At 38.9% G+C, this 19,803-nt stretch overlaps 1 protein-coding gene across 1 annotated transcript in view; it reads right to left on the reverse strand.

Moving 5' to 3' along the window:
• Positions 1-19,803, reverse strand: part of PDZRN3 (PDZ domain containing ring finger 3) — a 217,414-nt gene that overhangs the window by 183,313 nt on the left and 14,298 nt on the right. Inside the window, exon 3 of the mRNA XM_063291596.1 lies at positions 17,604-17,711. Within this exon, the coding sequence (XP_063147666.1) occupies positions 17,604-17,711 (108 nt within the window). The remainder of the gene's footprint in view (positions 1-17,603; positions 17,712-19,803) is intronic.

Raw genomic sequence — 19,803 nt, forward strand, 5'->3', positions numbered from 1 at the left:
TGAGCTGCTCATCAATGATGATGCCTCATAAGCGCTCAGATGCCTGTCCCATCAATGTCTCCACTTCGTCCTCACTAGCCCTCTTGTGACAAACCAATATGAGAGAAAGAATGCTGTTTCCCAGAGGGCAGAACTTAGGAAGGAAAACTGTTTTCCATTTTGTTAGTGGAGGGTAAAAGTTTTCCTCCAGCTACAAAAATAATTGTCAACTTTGACCTAAAATGATGGAACAGTGTTTTCTAAATATGTTTCTTTGATAATTTTGTTCCACCAATTGTTGACTTTACAGCAACTTTGTTAGCCCAGAATTCTGATAAATGAAAAAAAAAAAAAAAATGATTTGCAACCTAAGCTTCAGTGTAGCCAAAATACCACTATCTAGTGAACTATATGGCTTGATTTCACTACAAAATTCAGATCCTTGTCCATCCAATTAATAATAGCTAAATCCTCCTGTTCTTTATTTAACATGCATTTATTGTGTAATATCATTTCTCCTTCCTTCTATAATCTAGATAGACCTCAAGAAAATTCCCATATAGCTGAAAACTTCATCCTTCTGGCATTCAGAACACAAGTAAAACTATTAACTACTGCTCTCGTTTCATACCCCCCTCCCCAGTGTCTCCTAGTCTGCCAGAAACATTGTAATGCCAGGATTTCTCTTCCCTTTGGCAGTTAGTTTCTCTCCTGCAGTATTTTCCATGTTGTATAACTGCAAAAGGAAAGGAATGTAAACTCTATACTGTCTTTATGTTGCTGCTGAATAGATCCCAATGGTTTGGGGTTGATGATCCTGAAGAAAACAAAAAGGGACTGTACTAATGAAGATATGGAAAAGCCTACAAGAAACTGGGGGGGGGGGACGGGACGGGACGGACTGGATATGGCTGATACTTGTGAAGACAATACCTACTAGAAACCTTGTTTCATTGGCCTGGAGGCTAAAATACCAGGCATTAGGAAACGGAAAAGAACTGCAAAGAAGGCAGTACAGTTCTAGCAGTCATCTAGATACCTTTTATTTTCTTTCAGAATAAATGTTTTGTTATTTATATACTTGGTAACTACATTTCTGTCCTCTCCCATAAGATTTACAAGGTAGGATGCATTTAAAAAAATCCAAACCCTAACAATATATAGCAGCAATACAGAGAAACACAGGAAGCTGTGGCTGGTGTTTTTTTCATTGATTATGTGCCATCAAGTCATTTTCGACTCCTAGCGACCACATTGACAGATTTCCCCCATGAGCTGTGACTGGACTCACACGAAATACTTGATTAAAATGTACTTTGTTAGTTTAAGGTTGAGTGAATCATGTGAATAGAGGCAATAGCACAAACAAAACAAAACAACTGCAGAAACCATTTTAAGAAAATCAGCTTCAGTAGAACAGCAAGGTCATACAAGCCTTTCTGCAAAGGCACTGAGGTGAGATGGATGATGTTTGCTTTGTCTCATGCTCTAAATATTCCAGTTCTCACACTTTCTAAAGCTTTCAAAGGTCCAGCTTGGGTGGATTACTTTGCTTCCCCAGAAACTAAACTGACAACAACCTACACTTACCAAGTCAAAGGCTTGCTCATGTCAGTACGAGAAGCAATAAAAGGTAGCTGGATGAGAGGTACAGGAAAAGGGTCAGCTCTGTCTGTCTGTGTAGGTTAGGACATAAACCTACATAATCTTCTGTAAACAAACATGATCAGATAAAACAGAAAGTTATAATAAACCTCTTTATAACATAGAGTCTCACAGCAGTTCTTTCAATACTACACAGCATTTGAAAGCACTTAAATTAACAGGAAAATGTTTCACTGCTAATACTGTCAGCCTGTTATCATTTATATTTATGGAGGGATGTCAAAACAGCTCTATAAGCTTATTAAAGAACACTGCGGTTTAAAACTATACTGTATTATTCAGTTGTAATCAGTGTATTCTGCTTTAAAATGAGATATAAAGAATAACATGAATTACATGAAGCCGCTACAATATCAACTCCTAATTTTGTATAATAGTCAATGAACTGTGAATACTTCCAAGCTGCTTCCAAGTATTCAAAACCTTGATTTCTAGGATCCAAGGGGCTACACTTGAAAGAGGTGTCCTGCAGATGGATTCAAGCACTGCTGAATTATTGTACTTATTAAGGACCTTCATTTTCAGTTAGGACAGCAGATAATATGAAACAAAGTATATCCTCAAATTCTTTTTGAAACCAATTTCAAAATTTAACTGTTACCAAGCAGTGCATCCCACACACTTGTTGGAGAAGTATGAAAGGCCCAGTATTGGAATAGAAGACATCCTTTCCAAGATCTCTTGCTGTATGGTTGATCTGTTCAGTTTTCCCTCCCTTCTCCTATCCATCCCTATCAAGTTAGTCACCTTCATGCCTCCTACCCCAATGCCATATACTAACGCACCCTTCCCCAAACTGGTACCCTCTAACTGTATTGAAATGCATCTCCCATAATCTCCACCCAGCAGGCAGTGGAGACCTCCTTTTGATAGTTAACATTATATGACTAGCAAAAGGCTAATGGATATTTGTTCTATGGTTTACCTCTACTGTTCTTGATACCACTAATGCCATACTTAACCTGGCAAAACAATCATGATTTCTCTGTGGACATTGGTTTTGGGCTCTTCAAATGTCACAGATGGGCTAGCCCAGCCTTGCCAAATCTGGTGCTCTCTGTATGTAATAGAGTAACAGTTCAAAAATTCCCAATCAGCATGGTCATTTGCAACCTAGTTTTATAATTCCCAGTTGTAGGCTGGGCTATCTTGGGCTATGTATCTGAAATTTTAAGAAATAATTTTAAACCTTAAATAATGAATTACAAAATTCATTGTGAGATACTTTATGAAGACATAAGCAGTTCTGCCACCTCGCTTGGGGTGGGAGGGCCACCAGTTCATCTTGAGGGTGGCTAGTATCATAGATCTCTCCCCAACAAACAAGATCCGTGCTGCTTGGATTTTATATTTTATATTTTATATCTATTTTATTGTTATAGATCTATTTATATTGTAATTTATATCTTTTAATTGTGATTTTATTGTAAACCGCCCAGAGTCCCCTTTTCAGAAGAGATGGACAGTGATAGAAATTTGAAATATAATATAAATAAATAAATAAGCAAGCAAGCAAGCAAGCAAGCAAGCAACCTATGGACCATTAATCAGGGAGTATTCTGTTAGAATAACAATTAAAGTTTGCATCTTATAAGATTTATATTTATCTTAAGTTTATGCTGGTCTTTGACCATAATAAAGATTTGATTATAAGATAAATATGCCTCTGAAGTCTCATTTGTGTTTGAGAATGTATTGTACAAAATACCTCATTATCCTCATTTTATACAAAATTGCCTCATTATCCTAATTATACATGTCTTATACTTCATTAACAGAAAAGTGTATTTAGGAATAACATTTGCTTCAGTTATGATATATGCAGGGAATAAACTAACAAAATATTTAGATTGTATGTATATGTCGCAAAGATGCAATAGGTTTCTGAATGGAATAAAAAAGCAATCATCACTTCTGCAAAAATCTATGTAAAAGGCTAAAGAAAATTCAGGAGTCTCTTTCTTTTATATATTGCTGCTATAACTGCACATGCTGAGATGATCCCATGTTTTTAAATAAAATGAAGCCACTTTTTGAATATGAATACTTTCAATATTCAATAGCTTTTCAGCTGATCCACATTAACTTTATTCCTATCACTTCATACAATTGACATAGTAATTTACTGCATATGTAAGACATTAAGGGTGATTATACCTAATTGGCTGCTTATTGTGTTGTGCATGAGCTCCAAAATAGTACCATGGATGAGTTTTCCAAAACCTGGTGTACTCCATATGTGTTGTCCACAGTGGCTGAGATTGAAGGGAACTGTGGTCCAACACATCTGGAAAGCACTGTGTTGCTATAGCATCTCAAAAATAATATCCAGACCCACAAATTAACATCTAAAAGTTAAATTATGATACTTTTAGTTACCTAAAATTGAAGAAATTAAACCAGAAGGGGAAAACTATATCTTAAGTTTTTAAAAATAAAATCAGTATCTTGGATTCAAGCTGAGAAACACAACTGAGCAGAATTTACATCCTTTTTTAGAACTGTTCACAAGTGTTTAGTCTAATTCTGAACAACAGAATGAGAATGTGAACTACATACAGATAATTATCTGTAAAAACCATTGAAAGAAATGTGTTCTTAATTTCTGTATTTAATTTTTTTTAAATCAATTGTCTGAACTGAAATTCACCAACTCTCTGTACTCTTGCTGTTATTTCTTTCCTTAAATGCTGAATTATACTCTGTATAACATGATATGAACACTTTTTCATCTGAACATTTTTTATGATAAGCAATTTTTGTTTGTGTGTCTGTGGACACCTTTGAGCCATTGACTCCTTGAGACTGCTCGACTTAGTCCCTCCAGTTTTCTTGGCAAGATTTCAGCAGTGATTTGCTATTCCCTGCTTCCTAGGTCTGACAGGGTATGTCCAGCCCAAGGTCATCCAGCTGGCTTTGTGACCTTTGTGACTAGAACTCCTGGTCTCTAGCCCATTCTCTTAACCACTACCCCAAACTGCCTTTCATACTCTTTATTATTTAAATCTGCAAAATATTTAGATATGCATATGTTTACAATTCATGACATTCAATCAAATTTGTATAAGCCAAGGAGTAAATACTCACATTTTAAAACAAGGACTGGAGTGAAACAACTATCCTGGATTTAACAGAACATTCTTGAAAGAATTTCACCACAGATTTGGACATTCTGTCTCCACTAGACTTCACAACCCCACAAGTGCAAAGATAGTCTAACAATGGTTTGTCTTTCCCCAAGGAGTTTTGTATGAGAAGTGGTAATCACTTTTTGTTTTGTTTGTTTGTTTTTAAAAAGCCTGCATCAAGAAAATTGTCACTGAGAAAATGCATATATCGAAGAATGAAAGTTGGTGTGTGTGTGTGTGTGTGTGTTTCACTTTTTTTAATAGACCATAATACTACCTTACCAATGTAAACAGTGAAGTAGATTATATATTACTGAAAAAATCAGCCTTATTAGAGCTATTAGATATCTTTCTGAAATTATAGTATTCAATCTGATTACTCAAGAGACTTTTAAGGTTTTGTTTTTTGACTTTCACAAATAGAAAAAAACTATAAACTAGAACTGTTTACAATCTATGTTTTCCTTTCCTCCCTATTTTGGTGGCTCATAGTGAACCCTGTCCAGGATGATCTGCTGCATACCAATGGTTGCTTTGGGAGAACGCTTTCATATTTTATAAGGAGCTCAAGGTTTGGACATTCCTTTGGACCTTTGGAACTACCTAGCTGGCCTCAAGAAGTAATAAAGGAATCAAGCAATATGATTTCTCATTTATTTATTGTACATGTATTATCTCAGCTGAATTAATTAAAACCAATGTGGATGAGAGAGAAAGAGCCAGTTTGGTCTAGTGGTTAAGGCACTGGGCTAGAAACCAGGAGGTAGAGAGTTCTAGTCCCGCCTTAGGCACGAAAGCCGGCTGGGTGACTTTGGGCCAGTCATTCTCTCTCAGCCCAACTCACCTCACAGGGTTGTTGTTGTGGGGAAAATAGGAGGAAGAAGGCGTATTAGGTATGTTCCCCACCTTGAGTTATTTATAAAAATAATAAAGGTGGGAGAATAATAATAAAATAAATAAAATAAATCTGTCCTAGTATATTGACTGATTGATTTGTCTGATTGATATGACCACCCATCTCAACAGTTACAACCAATAACCCATGATGCCCAAGGTAAAAACAATAAACCACAATCATGAAAACCACGTCCACAGCTGAGTTTGCCTAACCTCCTGGCCGAAATGCCTGGGGAAACAACCAATTCTTCAGAGTCTTGCTGGGATAAACTCAAAAGCACCACTACCAATAAATGCTTGCTTTTATTAATATATAAACTATATGGGGGGGAAAAAACAGTCTTAGCGTTAGCTGCAATAGTGCCAGTGTCACGAAGAATTACAACTGCAGGAGAATGAAATAAAGACATATTTTGACCTTTTTGTTTAACATCTACCTAAGCACCCTGGTTAAAGATTTACAGGATTTAGATTTACCTGCTCCAAAATTGGGCGGCAAACAACTATCTATTTTACTCTATGTAGATGATGTTAGAAGCCTGTCACTGACTCAGGTCATTCTCAGGAGGGTGCTCAGGACTGTGGTCAAGGCAGTTGATTCTAAACAATCCAAATTCTAAACAAACACCAAATTCATGATATTCTCCAAGGGCACTACAAATGCCCAGTTACTAAGCAATGAAAAAGCTTTAAACATCTAGTGTTCCAATCCTCTGGGGAGGACTCTTCATTCCAATGTTTTATGAAGCTATTATACAAGACACAATTGGGCTGTTGCTTAAACTTCAGTCCTTATAAACATACAGTCTACATTTTTAAGAGTTCTCTTCTTGACAACCAAGAATGTCCCCAAAATAGCTGTGAGTTAGAAGCTGGGCTATGCAGAACTGAGCCTAGAACTTGGTAATCAATTCTGTTTTACGGGGCTGCTTCAATTTAGTTTATGTGACAGCTGTAGACCAAAATGGTGACTGAATATTAAAAGCAACCTGTGTTTATATAGTATGTACCTAGATTTCTGTTACTCTTAGGGTTAGGCAAAACTAAAAACTCCAATAGACACTGGATTGAAGTTCTTAAACTTCAGAATGAGTTAAATCAAGCTAAAAAAATTCCATCACCCATTAAGGGAGCCACAAAGGCTGTCCCCTGAAAATTACTTAATCTCTCTTATTCTAAGCACAGATGGGCTTCTTCCAGAGCTCATTTTAATGTCTTATCCTCAGCAATATTGGAGGGCAGATTCAGCAAAATCACAATATTGCTACTTCCTGTGCAAGAGGTGAAACTGACTCTACCAAGGACATTCTTTTACTGTGTGAATTTTATTCTTATTTAAGACTAAGGCTACTTCTCCCTTAAAAGAATTCCTGGTCATCCTGATGGATTTTATATATTTTTTTTCATACAACAAAGAACTGCATATATGGATCTGACGGGGGTAAACTGTGGGGATGGTATAGAAATTTGGATTGTATTTTCTTCTAATTTTCTCTTTTACTCTATTTTGTTACGTATGGTCTCATTCTCTCATGTTTTGTATTTTTTGGCTAATCAATAAAGTATTATTATAATAATATTAACTCGAGACAGTGGCCTCACTCCGGACTTGTTTTTCTTGTCAGAGCAGTGGCAATGTGATCTGAGGGGAGAGTTACAGCTGTCCCCATTGTCAGGGTCAGACCACGCCCTGGTGGCCCTGAGATTCTCTTATGCTGCTCCCCTCTGCAGGGAGGCTGGACCCATTCGATTGGTCTGCCACTGGTGATTGATGGATCTGTTAGGGTTTCAGAAGGAGCTGGGGGTTATACCTGGGGATCTGCTGCATGGTCCAGCAGAGGTCCTGGCCGCAACCTGGAATAGGGAGGTGGCCCAGGCCTTGGACAGGATCGTGCCTGTGCAGCCTCTCTTGCCCCACTCTACCCAACACTCTCAGTGGTTTTCAGAGGAGTTGCAGATTTTGAAGAGGGTTAAGAGATGCCTAGAGCGCCACTGGAGGAAGACAAAGACCAAATCTGACCAAACACAAGCTAGAGACACTATCAGGGCCTACCTTGTGGTGATAACAGTGGTGAAGTGTCAATATTTTTCTGCTCTTATTGTGTCCGCAGAATGCCGCCCAACGGCCCTGTATAAAATTACTCACTCTCTGTTAGGTAAGGGGGGCTCAGGAACCCACCTACAGGGCCATGTGGAGGAGTTTTCTGAGCAACTCCTGGATAAAATTGCCCAGATTCCTTCTAAGTTGGACTCTAAGCATGGAACACAGTCTAAGGAGATGCCGAGGGAATGTTCTTACCCTGTTATCTGGGAACAGTTTGATCCTGTTGGGCCTGAGGAAGTGGACAGGATCCTCTGGACTGTAAATGCCACCACATGTCATCTAGACCTATGCCCTTCCTGGCTGGCAGCCTGGGAGGTGACATGTGGTTGGGTCCAGGCAATGGTTAATGCATCCTTGAGAGAGGGAGTGGTTCCGGCTGCCTTTAAGGAGGTGCTGGTGCACCCTCTCCTCAAGAAACCATCACTGGACCCTACTCTGTTGGACAATTTTCGTCCTGTCTCCCACCTTCCTGTCTTGGGGAAGGTGGTTGAGAAAGTGGTGGCGCTACAATTCCAGAGGATTCTGGATGAAACAGATTATCTAGACCCCTTTCAGTCAGGTATGAGGCCGGGATATGGGACGGAGACTGCATTAGTCACACTTATGGATGATCTCTGGCGGGAGCGGGATGGAGTGAATCCATCCTGGCTCTTCTTGACTTCTCAGCGGCTTTCGATACCATCAACCATGGTATCCTTTTGGGGCGGCTCAGGGAGTTGGGGATGGGCAGCTTGGTTTTGCACTGGTCCACTTCCTTCCTCCAGGGCCGGTCCCAATCAGTGGTGATAGGAGATGAAAGATCCGACCCTCAACTACTTTTGTGTGGGGTGCCACAGGGCTTGGTTCTCTCTCCTCTCCTATTTAACATCTACATAAAACCACTTGATGAGATCATCCATCACCACAGGATGAGGTACCATCAGTATGCTGATGGTACTCAGATATTTATCTCCATCCCGGGTGAAGTAAGTGATGTGGTGGCTGCCCTTTCTCAGTGCCTGGGGGCTGTGGGGGCCTGGATGGGGAACAACAGGCTTCAGCTGAACCCTGGGAAGACGGAGTGGCTGTGGATTGACAGCTCCTCAGTATCCGGGAGGTTGTTATCTTTAGTTCTGGATGGGGTTGCACTGCCCCATTCAGAACTGGTGTGGAACTTGGGGGTCCTCCTGGACTCAGGACTCCTGCTCAAAGAGCAGGTGGCAGTCATGGCTAGGAGGGCCGCTGCACAACTTCGTGTTGTGTGCCAGTTATGTCCTTTCCTGGATTGAGATGCCCTCCAGACATCCACTCATGCCCTTGTTATCTCTCACATAGACTATTGCAATGTGCTCTACATGGGGTTACCCTTGAAGAGTATCCAGAAGCTTCAGCTGGTCTAGAATGTGGCCACATGGGCAGTTATGAGTGCCCCAAGGTCAGCACATGTGACACTACTGCTGCGCGAGCTGCACTGGGTGCCAGTTTGCTTCCGGGTCCAATTCAAGGTGTTGGTTATGACTTTTAAAGCCCTACATGGCATGGGGCGAGGTTACCTGCGGGACCATCTCATCCCCATAACATCGGCCCATCCCACTCAGTCATCCAGAGAGGGCATGCTATGGATCCCGTTGGCAAGGGAGTTCCACTTGGCAGAGTCCAGGAGGCAAGACTTCTCTGCAGTGGTGCCCACCCTTTGGAACATTCTGCCCCCAGAGGTGAGGCAGGCCTCTTTGTTCCCAACCTTTCAGAAGGGTTTGAAGACTTGGTTCTGCCACCTCGCCTGGGGTGGGAAGGGCAATAGCTCTTCCTGGGGTTGGCTGGGGGTGTAGAGTTATCTCTACTGAATTTAATCTCCCCCACTTGGATTATATATTTATATTTTATTATTTTATTATGTTGGTTGTTTATTTTGTAATTTTATAGGTTGATGTTTTTAAAAGGATAATCTTATTCTAAACTGCCCAGAGTCCCCCTTTTTGGGGGAGATGGGCGGTGATAGAAATTTGAATAATTTATAATGTCACAAGATTAGTTGTGAAATTTTAACCCTGAGCTGGATAGATAAGTAGATGGGCAGATAGATAGATCTTTTATCTGATTTCTGATCGAAGACTACAATGAAGTGTTGCTATTGTCACCTTTTCTACTTGGCCTCAGAAGGAACAAATCCAGAATAAGCAAATGTTCAATAGAAAACTATGCTTGCGTTAAAGGATATAGAACATACACACACAGAAAAAGAGAGAGAGAGAGAGAGAGAGAGAGAATCATCTTCAGAATTTACAGGACTATGCATACTTTATATTTGAACAAACAAACTACTGTCTCCCTTGAGAATATAGATAAAGGAAATCAAGCCTTCAACAAAATGTTGCAGTATGAGACTTCCAGTAGGAATATGGTGGTCTGAGCAGCTGTGCCCACAAGCTCCGCAGGCAGAACTGGCATCATGACAGTTTTTTCAGGCACAGGCTGGCTTCTCCTGTAGCCCAGAGCATTTTTCTGGATTAAGGAAAATGCTTTGAATTGACCCATTCATCCTCTGGATGGCGAGTTGCAGCCAGGAGATCATGGACAGGGTGTGTGATCGATGGGTAAGACTTCGCCAGGAGGCAGGGATTTCACCATTTCCGAGCCAGGCTTCAGCCCTTAAAGAGACATTAAGTCCAGCCACCCCATTTCTAAAGCACCCAATTTACTTTTTTTTTAAAAGCTTTTGTACCCAAGAGCAGTTTTTTACAGTAAGAAGAAGCAGACCCTATTGGTGCTTATCGTTATTTCTGGATTAAATTCTAAAATCTTTTAAAGTTTTGGCTTGTTTTCCCATTCAAAGACTAAGGAGAACTGAGAATAAATAATTGCCTCCCTGTTATTATTTTTGTACTGAATTTGAAGGATTCAGTATTTTCCTATACGTTGAATTTGCTGTTTTGAATCTCTAGCCCTCTGTTCACTTTCCCTGAGACCTGCTTGTTAGCACACTTTCTCCTGTTTCAATTTCACTCAGAAGTTTTTCATTAACTTATTAACTCCTATCTCTGTGAGTCAACTATCTAAGGGGCGCCATAATCTACTGCCTGAAACATGGAGGATTTCAAGGAGGCTGTTTTAGAGTTCCGTTGTGAACTTAAGTAGACCTTCAAAGAGACTTGTTCAGATTGCTGTCAGGCTATTCTGCAGAATATTCAGGACATTGGGGAAGATATTCTTTCTAAAGTGTGTCATCTGGCTGAAGATGTTATGGAAGAAGACAAAGATTTTGACAAGGATGGAGATCTTTCTACTGACAGCGAGACTGAAGTAATGCTAGAGAAAGACTACATTTTGGTGCTAAAGGGGTTAAAGTGACAGCCTGAGCTGCAGATTACAAGGAGAGCTGTTTTTCTGAGGGAATGTTATAGGAGAGAAGAGAATCTGCTCTGTGGGAGTTTGTTTGCTGAGAAGTCTGAGTCGTTAAGGGGGGCAGTTGGGCTGTTTGATTTTTGCAAGAAAAATGCCTTGGGTGTAATAGGGAGATATGTAAATGTCTTAGTATATTATGAAGTGGGATAAAAAATTAAGAATGTGTAATTGGATTGATAATGAGGCTATTAAGATTTCATTTCTCTTTAATGATTTGGATTAAGATTTACTGGACTTTTTTAAAGGTATGCTTGATTTGTAAGATTTATAAGGTATCTATAAGGTATAATAATAATTGCTTGGGTTTTAGGTTTAATAGGATTAAGATTGCTGTAGTATTATTACTTATAAAAGTAGACAATTTATATGTTTTTATAATTTGATTTTTTATTATAGTGGACAGAAATATATAGAATAGTGGTAGGAAGGAAATAACTAAATAAATGTTGTTTTATGCGGGTGGGAAGTTGATTTAGAAATTTTATTTATTTTTTCCTTTTTTATATAAGGGAAAGGAGCAATTGCATTAGTGATTTGTGTATGTGCTAATGGAAGGATTTATAGAAATAATGTGATCTTGGTTTGACATAAAAGTAAGGGAATGATTACGGAAATGGCTGTATATTCTTGCTGTTTAAAGTCGAAAGTCACTTCTTTATGTAATCTTCAAATTTCTTTTCCTTGTGTTTCACACTTTTTCAGCTTTTCTTTTTTTTCTTTTTGTAATTTTTTCCTTTTTTGTAGTTTTTATCTCTGTTTCAAACTTAATAAAATTCTTTAAAAAACAAACAAAAAACAAAAAACCTAAATGTTGTAGTTCAAAGTATTCCTGTTCAACATTCCTGCCAGAGGACCATAATTTTACCAGTATTTCCTTCCATGAAAATTCTCTATTCCCCAGTATTTCATGTACATGGATAATACTGCTTCAGCTATATGGGCAACACGATTCAGACTGAATATAAGGAAGGAAGGAAGGAAGGAAGGAAGGAAGGAAGGAAGGAAGGAAGGAAGGAAGGAAGGAAGGAAGGAAGGAAGGAAGGAAGGAAGGAAGGAAGGAAGGAAGGAAATTATGATACGCAAACATACCCTTAAAAATTAAAAGTCACAAATTCCAAGTACACTTGTGGTTGGAAATACAGAGCACCATAAACCACTCACTACTATCCATTCTACAAATTGTCTGGGCCTTTGGTCATTAATAATTTATATTAAAGGTAGAAAAAGTACAAACGGATGGTACAATGCATAGCAGCACACTTAAAAATTACTGCAAACACTTCTTTCATTTGGTAGGCCAGCTTTTCTTTTACAGGTTTGATCTTTTGCTATGCTTGATAGTTATTTCCAATTTATACTGTTCTGTTCAAAACTCTCCCAAAGACGTAGAACATTAGATATTCTGAGCATCTTGTTTATCTCGGTGTTTCTTTTTTCATTTAGAATCATTGGAAGGGAACCTATTTCAAAATCTTGTGGAAGTTACAGGCTCCTGGCTCACAGCTCACAGCACATCAACACACCATGAATTTTCTATTAAGAACAGCATGAAATGGAATTTTGCTCATCTCTGAACATTGCACAACTGGAGCTTGACTACTACATTTAATATCTAAAGTATTTTACAAGATAGGTGCTCTATCCTACTTGTATATTTAGAAATGAGGTGCTGAACATGACCAGCACTTGTTTTGAAATTTGTATTTAATAGATCAGCTCTTCTTTTTTGGATTGGCTACTGCCTGAAGGATAATAATGCTTCCATGTACTTGTTAAATAAAGTCTACCAAAACCTCTTTTCTTTCTGTTTTTCACTTCAAAAGTCAAAGTGAAGCAATATTTAAGAGTGGTCCAAGTTTATCCTGTTTATCCAAGCTTATCCTGTTCTCACTCAGGTCTACAGATTTTTCTTGTTATAAACCTATTATTTTTCTGTTTCATCATCTGCCAGTTTGCAACATCCTAATTTTAGCTGAGACATAGGGGGAGATGGGCAGTGATAAATTTGATTAATAAATAAGCATACTGCACTTTCTGCAAACACTGTTAATAGTTCAAGGACAATCTTTTACACTGTTATTTTTTTCCAGACCATGAAATAAACACAAAATATTTAATCAGAATACAATACCGAGATACTGTATAAGGAGGCTTTTTTGACTCCTGCTATCAACCTAATCTGTCATGTAACTCTGTGAAACCAGGTATTACTTCCATTTTCAGAGCTGGTATCCCCTACCCAGGCAGGGGGTCTCAAAACCAGACTTCTATCTCCATAATTCTACTAACAAGTTCTGTAAGGGTTGGCATGTATTCTATTCAACATACAGGGTTGATTAAAATATTAAGAATACGATATAGCTTGATTGTCTCCCCCTCAAATGCTTTTCAGACCATTTCATCCTTGCCTACATTTTTGCAGTCTGGTTTCTTTCTGCATCACTTTGGGAATAAGTACTTTTGGAAAAAGAGTAACCCTCAGATAAATTTTTGCAATGTCTGGTTATATCACCAGTAAATACCTTCTAGATTACACCCCACCCCATCTTTGCAGTTCTGTGTTTTCTTTGCCACTCCATAAAATAAGTAATGGATGGTTTAGACTCAGAGCTCAGTCATGTTCCATGGAATCAAATTTCTTCTCCAGCATACAGAATCCTAACACCTTCCTGGTGTTTCTTTGCTCCAGGTCAAGTTCTTTCCAATCAACTCAGAGTTTGGGAATTGCCTCCCAGTCTAGGTGACTTCCTTTTTTTTTGAGGGAGTCATATGTATATGACTATATACAATGGGGCTGCAGAAAACCTAGACTCATTACTCAAGATGGGCCTCCCAAAACAGCTGCTTTTGGTTCCCTTTCAAATCCTCCCATAGTGAGTTGTTCTTGACAGCCAATTCACTCTTTCAAAGCATGAATGAGCCAGCAGATGCACCCATTCCTCTTACCCCATCCTACCCCCTGGTTTATGTAGCCCTGTTTTAATTTTTCTTAAAGAATAATGTACAATCCACAGACATCACCAAAGTTTATGATCATCCCACATCAACATACATAATCGCCATGTATTGAATGAAACCTAAATGAACTGACACAGTTGTAGCTAAGGATGAACTGCAGTGCAAATGTTTAAAATATAGCAATCCTTACTGTTCTACAGAACAGAATGCTCTCCACCTCGATAGTTACAGTAATCAAACTGATGCCCTGATCAATAAATATAAAATAATGAAGTTCAATTCCTCAGTGGAAGAGACCCTTGTCTACTGATTAATAACTATATTGTGACACCACTGTTTGTCTGTTCCACATTCTTTCTACCAGGACAAGGTCATCTCTGAAATGTATCTTTGCCTCTCAGACATTAAGATTGGATTGTGTGAGGGAGTCCAGATAACGTTAATGTGTTTGGACATTAAAGAGATAAAATACAGTTCAAACGTTCAACCATCACAGGCTTCCTCATCCTACTAAGGCTATCACAATGCCTGAAGATAACTTGTATAGGCATCCAGAGCCTTTGAAATGTGAAGATTTATGCAGGCCATATACACCAAGGAAATCAATGATAATTCTGTTACAGCATCTGGTCTCTCCCTCTTATTCCACGAAAGTTATTCTGTATTTAGACAGCAACTAATTCCACTGTCTGGACATGTTATACCTACTTTGGGCTCATGTACTGAACCTGTAATGATTGCCTATTCAAAATCACTATCAGACTCACACAAGGCTTCTATGGATATCTGATTTAATAATGAATAGTATGCAGGATCACAAGCAAAGCTGAGAATAGTAAAAGCGCAGGATTTCTCCCAATAATAACCCAAGCAGTGTCCAGTCCGTCTCCCCAGAGTCAGTACAATTCCATTCCCTGCAGGTGCCCCTAATGGTTCCTGCCGGTCTTCGGGAAATGTCCTTGACCCAAACATGCATTCTTCACTCCTCGCATTGCAGCCTGGCACAAGGGAACAGGAGCAGCCCCCTCCCATACAGCAACCCGTGTCAGCACCAGCATGGCATGGGAACAGGTTACCATGTTTTCCAGGAACATTGGAACAGGGACCATGACAGAACCTCTTTAGGGGAAGTTAAACCTTATAACCTCATAAACAGACCATTGGTGGAAACTACATGGCACATACAGAAGTGTGCTTTGTTTTTGTTTTTTAAAAGTAGCAGAATGGTTCTAATCTGAATCATGACAGAGAAAGAATTAATTCTTCCCTCCAGATAAAAGCTGTTATTGGGACTACAGTAAAAAGGAACCATTCTCTATCTGCATTTCAGTTCTAATCTGACTCTATATAATCAGATTCACTGATTATATATAGTCAGATTAGAACTGAATACACTCTGCGATATAAATGATAATTTACAGTGAGTATAATGCTTTAATATGGGACGCGGTGGCACTGCGGGTTAAACTGCTGAGCTGCTGAGCTTGCCGATCGGAAGGTCAGCAGTTCGAATCCGCGTGACGGAGTGAGCTCCCGTTGCTAGTCCCAGCTCCTGCCAACCTAGCAGTTCGAAAACATGCCAATGTGAGTAGATTAATAGGTACCGCTTCGGTGGGCAGGTAACGGCGTTCCATGTAGTCATGCCGGCCACATGACCACAGAAGTGTCTACGGACAAACGCCGGCTCTTCGGCTTTGAAACGGAGATGAGCACCGCCCCCTAGAGTCGGACACGACTAGACTTAATGTCAAGGGAAACCTTTACCTTTACTTATAATGCTTTAAGTGATTTTTTTTTCATTATTAGTCAGAAAAGTGGGAAAAGATCATAACAATAAAAGACACAATCACTTCTAGTTGCCACAGTACTTACTCTCCATCCTACTTCAAGTTATGACAAATCTCTTACATGACATTATTTAGTTACATGTTGTTTTAATAAGATAAACCTAGAAATGTGCAAGGCTGAAATCCAAATAGGACAAAGGGGCTTCAGATCTGACAAAGGCTTATGTTCTGTACCTCCTGGCAGCTTCTATAACGAGCTGTCCCTAGTCCTTGGCAGCAGCATGTGATTATGCCTTGCAGTCACCTCTGCAAGGCCTCCTGAAATCAGATGAGTGTTTTCTTTTTCCTGAGACCATGTGACCAGAATGCAGGTCCAGGAAAGGGCATGGCTTTTCAAGTTGCTGTTAAGAAGTCAGCAATGGCACCTATGCTGCACCTGAAGAACATTTGCCCCCTTTGGTTCTAAACATGGCATTCTTCTAAAGGCAGGATATGAATCAATCAATCAATCAATCAATCAATCAAAACCAAAACCAAAATCAAAACCAAGAGATCCAGGTTTTTAGAGAGGTTGAAATCATTATAAGCTTTATAAGATCTATAAAAGTCAGCAGAGAAAGACTGCATGAATATTCTTTCTTTTTCTTCTGGACAACCTTTTAATAACTTTAAATCAGAGATTATTTTATAATCTGCTTTCTCTTTTTCACCCTCCACTGCATCTTTAAACAGATTTCCAAGTGGAACTTGTTCTACTCCTAACAAAAGTAAGTAAGTAAATAAAGCAAATTATTTTATTCATGCAGAAAATAGCAAGTATATATATTGCTTTCTGACAACAGAAAACCCATTACAGCTGCTTATTGCACATTTTCAGAACATAAGAGCAAAGGAATTCCAAGACTTGGAGAAACTGGCTGTTCCATGCTATCTTTGGCAATGAAAGCAAAGCTTATCTTTTTTTTTAAATTGAACAATAGTCCAGTAATGCTTCCACTTTTACAACAAAGTTAAAAAATGAATAAATTCAGGCTGTAAGATAATCAACAAAGGAATGTGATTTGCAATTAATTGCTTCTTGTTCCATAAATTTAACTTTCCCCTTCAAAAAAATAAGAAGAGCTTTAAAATCACCTTAAGAAAGGAACTCAACAATAGGAACTATTTTTTCAAGCAGTTAGGAAAATGGGAAAAAGTGCCAAAAGAGCATCCAGTAACTTTTTAAAGGATTTCTCAGGAAGGCTCACCAAAATGTACTCTCAGGCTCACTTAAGAGAGGCATCGTTTTCATCTGTTTGAAACATTTGGGTCTTCTTGAAAAAAAAAGTCTTAGAAACCAAGCTAAATAAAGTCACAGTTTTCACAACGGATACTTGCCCTCACATATGGTTTTAACTAAATCACTTGCATGTCTCCATCAGCTCAGAAGAAATAGCTGCAGCATACCAAGTAGATGCTAGCTCCTCAAAATACTGGGACAAGCACATACCTTCCATAATCTGGTTTCTATAATTAGATAACAACTATACCTAAAGCCCAGAAGGTCAGCACTGAAACAGCCAAGCATGTTTCAGCTGCCTTCTCTTCTAGCCTCTGCTGCCCATGTCACTATTCTCCTGGGCTGTAAATGCATGTTGTACTTTATACCAAAGAGCGAGGATGGAGCTATGCCTGTTGAAAATAGATTGGACCAAGTGTTCTTACTTCAATAATCTGGTCGTGAATCTGGAGTCCTCCTTCTTTGGCAGCAGGCCCGCTGTCGGCTATTTTAGAGACAAAGATTCCTTCGCTAGTTGGACCATCTTGATTGTCCTTTAAGCAAAGCAAAGAAAAAGAATGCAAACAGCAGTCAAGAGTGAAGCAAAGTGAAGTTATAGCAATGGTCACCAATTAAACATGGAATGCCATGTGGATGCTAGAGGACATGGCTGGCCAGCACCATGGCAATGCAGATCTTCTCTAGATAAAAGCTAAGAGCAGCAACAGGTAGGTTGTGTCTAATTTGGATGCTCCTGATAAGCACCAGGGGAAGAAATACATAGGCTAGTTCCCAAGATGCCTGTACATAGAGGCTTGACCCTGCCCACATCTACATATATAACACATGGACTTACAAAGCAGGACCAGTGGCCTAGCTGCATCACCCTTTCATCAAGTGGAAACTCTTTACATGAGTAACACATAAAAGTAAATTAGGGCCTTACATTTTTAGACGTTCTACTTCAGGGTTCATCTGTAAGCATTTTGCTCATTGTTAAGGGCTTCTCCAATATGTATCATTGTAATATGAAAGGAGGAAATGTCAATACTCGTTTGGCTGACTATCCTGATTAATAGAAGGCACCGCCTTTTCTTTTAATGGGGTTCATTTGCTTCAGTGATGCTGGCATATTGTAAAAATAATAAAGGCAGGATAGAAAATAAATTAAATAATTAAATAATTAAAATGAATATTACTCCATGGTATGGAAACATTATCCTATTAATCGCTGACTGGCTGGAATCCGTGATGGAGAACTTAAAACTGTAATAACATGACAAGGAATCAGCAGACAAATGGTAAGGAATGATTACGCATAGTGAGATAGTTATGAGAAAATTTGGCTTAGCCCCATTATTTTACCGGTAAGTAGTTTGTTTATCTTAAGCTTTCACACATCCCATTTTTGATACAAGGAGAGCGGTCTTTCATAATATTTTTAAAATCTAAAACTGGTAACAGAACCTTACTGTTTGTAATATCCCATTTAATCCTGTGAAGGCTTTGTACAAGCTATACTTTCATTTAGCTGAAAAATGGAAATTTAAATCAGTAACAAACCTCAAATAGCATATTTACAGTTCAGGCTGCAATCCTGTGCATGAACACCTGAGAGAATGTGAGGAAATAGTTTCATAAAATTCCTTAACTAATGCAGAAGTGTTCTTACAAGCAAGATTATCTCTATTCTTGCAGGTATTGTCAGAAAGTATTGAGTCTGCAAAGGTTGCTATAATATGGCAGCCCATAAATATAAAGTATTTTGCTAATATTAAAATATATATATAGAATTACAAGCAAAAATCATAGTGTCATTCTATCAATAGCCTTCCTAACAGAAACAGAAACAAACAAATAAAACAAAAGATCCAGGTGCCCTAAAATTGTTTTTGTTTCCTATTGGAAATCTGGAATGTAACAGTTTCTTCCAACTGCTTTACAATTTTGTATTTAAGCTTATTATAATAAGAGAAGGGTTAGACATTATCTTTAAAAAATCATACTCAGCAATGGAAATGTCTTTCTTGCCTCTAAAGGCTCATGGAATTTACTAGTTACTAGGCTTGTGCAAAGCAATGCCACTTCGGGGAGGTGCCTTGAGTTAGCATGAAGGAGCAATATGATACAAGGCTGTGCTTTCACTCAAAAAAGTGAGGCACCTCAGTGCTTCTAGCTGAAGCATTAAGATAAGCCACTTCGCTCTGCCTGGCTGCATTAAGTTGCCAGAAGCACTAGAAAAATGTACTGAACATCTCAATGAAGAGCATCGGAGAGGTTTTCCATAAAACTTCTGTCCACGTGAAGTGCCTTTTGAGCCTTGCACTGCTATACATGTTATTATTGCTTCTAATCACAAATCCACTTTTTAAACGTGCTTTTGAAGAAACTGTCCAAGTCTTACAACAGTCTTTGCCAACCTGCTGTTTTCCAGATGTGAAGAACTTCAACGCCCAGAATTCTCAATGGGCATGAGAAGTTCAACATATGGAGAACATCAGATTAGGAGAGACTGCTCTAAAGAATTCATTTATTTATTAGATGTACAGTCTGTCTTTCCTCCAGGAGCAAAAAAGCAATGTATACAGCACTCCCTTCTCCAATTTTTCTCTCAACGAGTAGGTTGAACTGAGGGATAGTTATCCA

This window comes from Candoia aspera, chromosome 2 (genome assembly GCF_035149785.1).
Source record: "Candoia aspera isolate rCanAsp1 chromosome 2, rCanAsp1.hap2, whole genome shotgun sequence".
NCBI classification, from domain to species: domain Eukaryota; kingdom Metazoa; phylum Chordata; class Lepidosauria; order Squamata; family Boidae; genus Candoia; species Candoia aspera.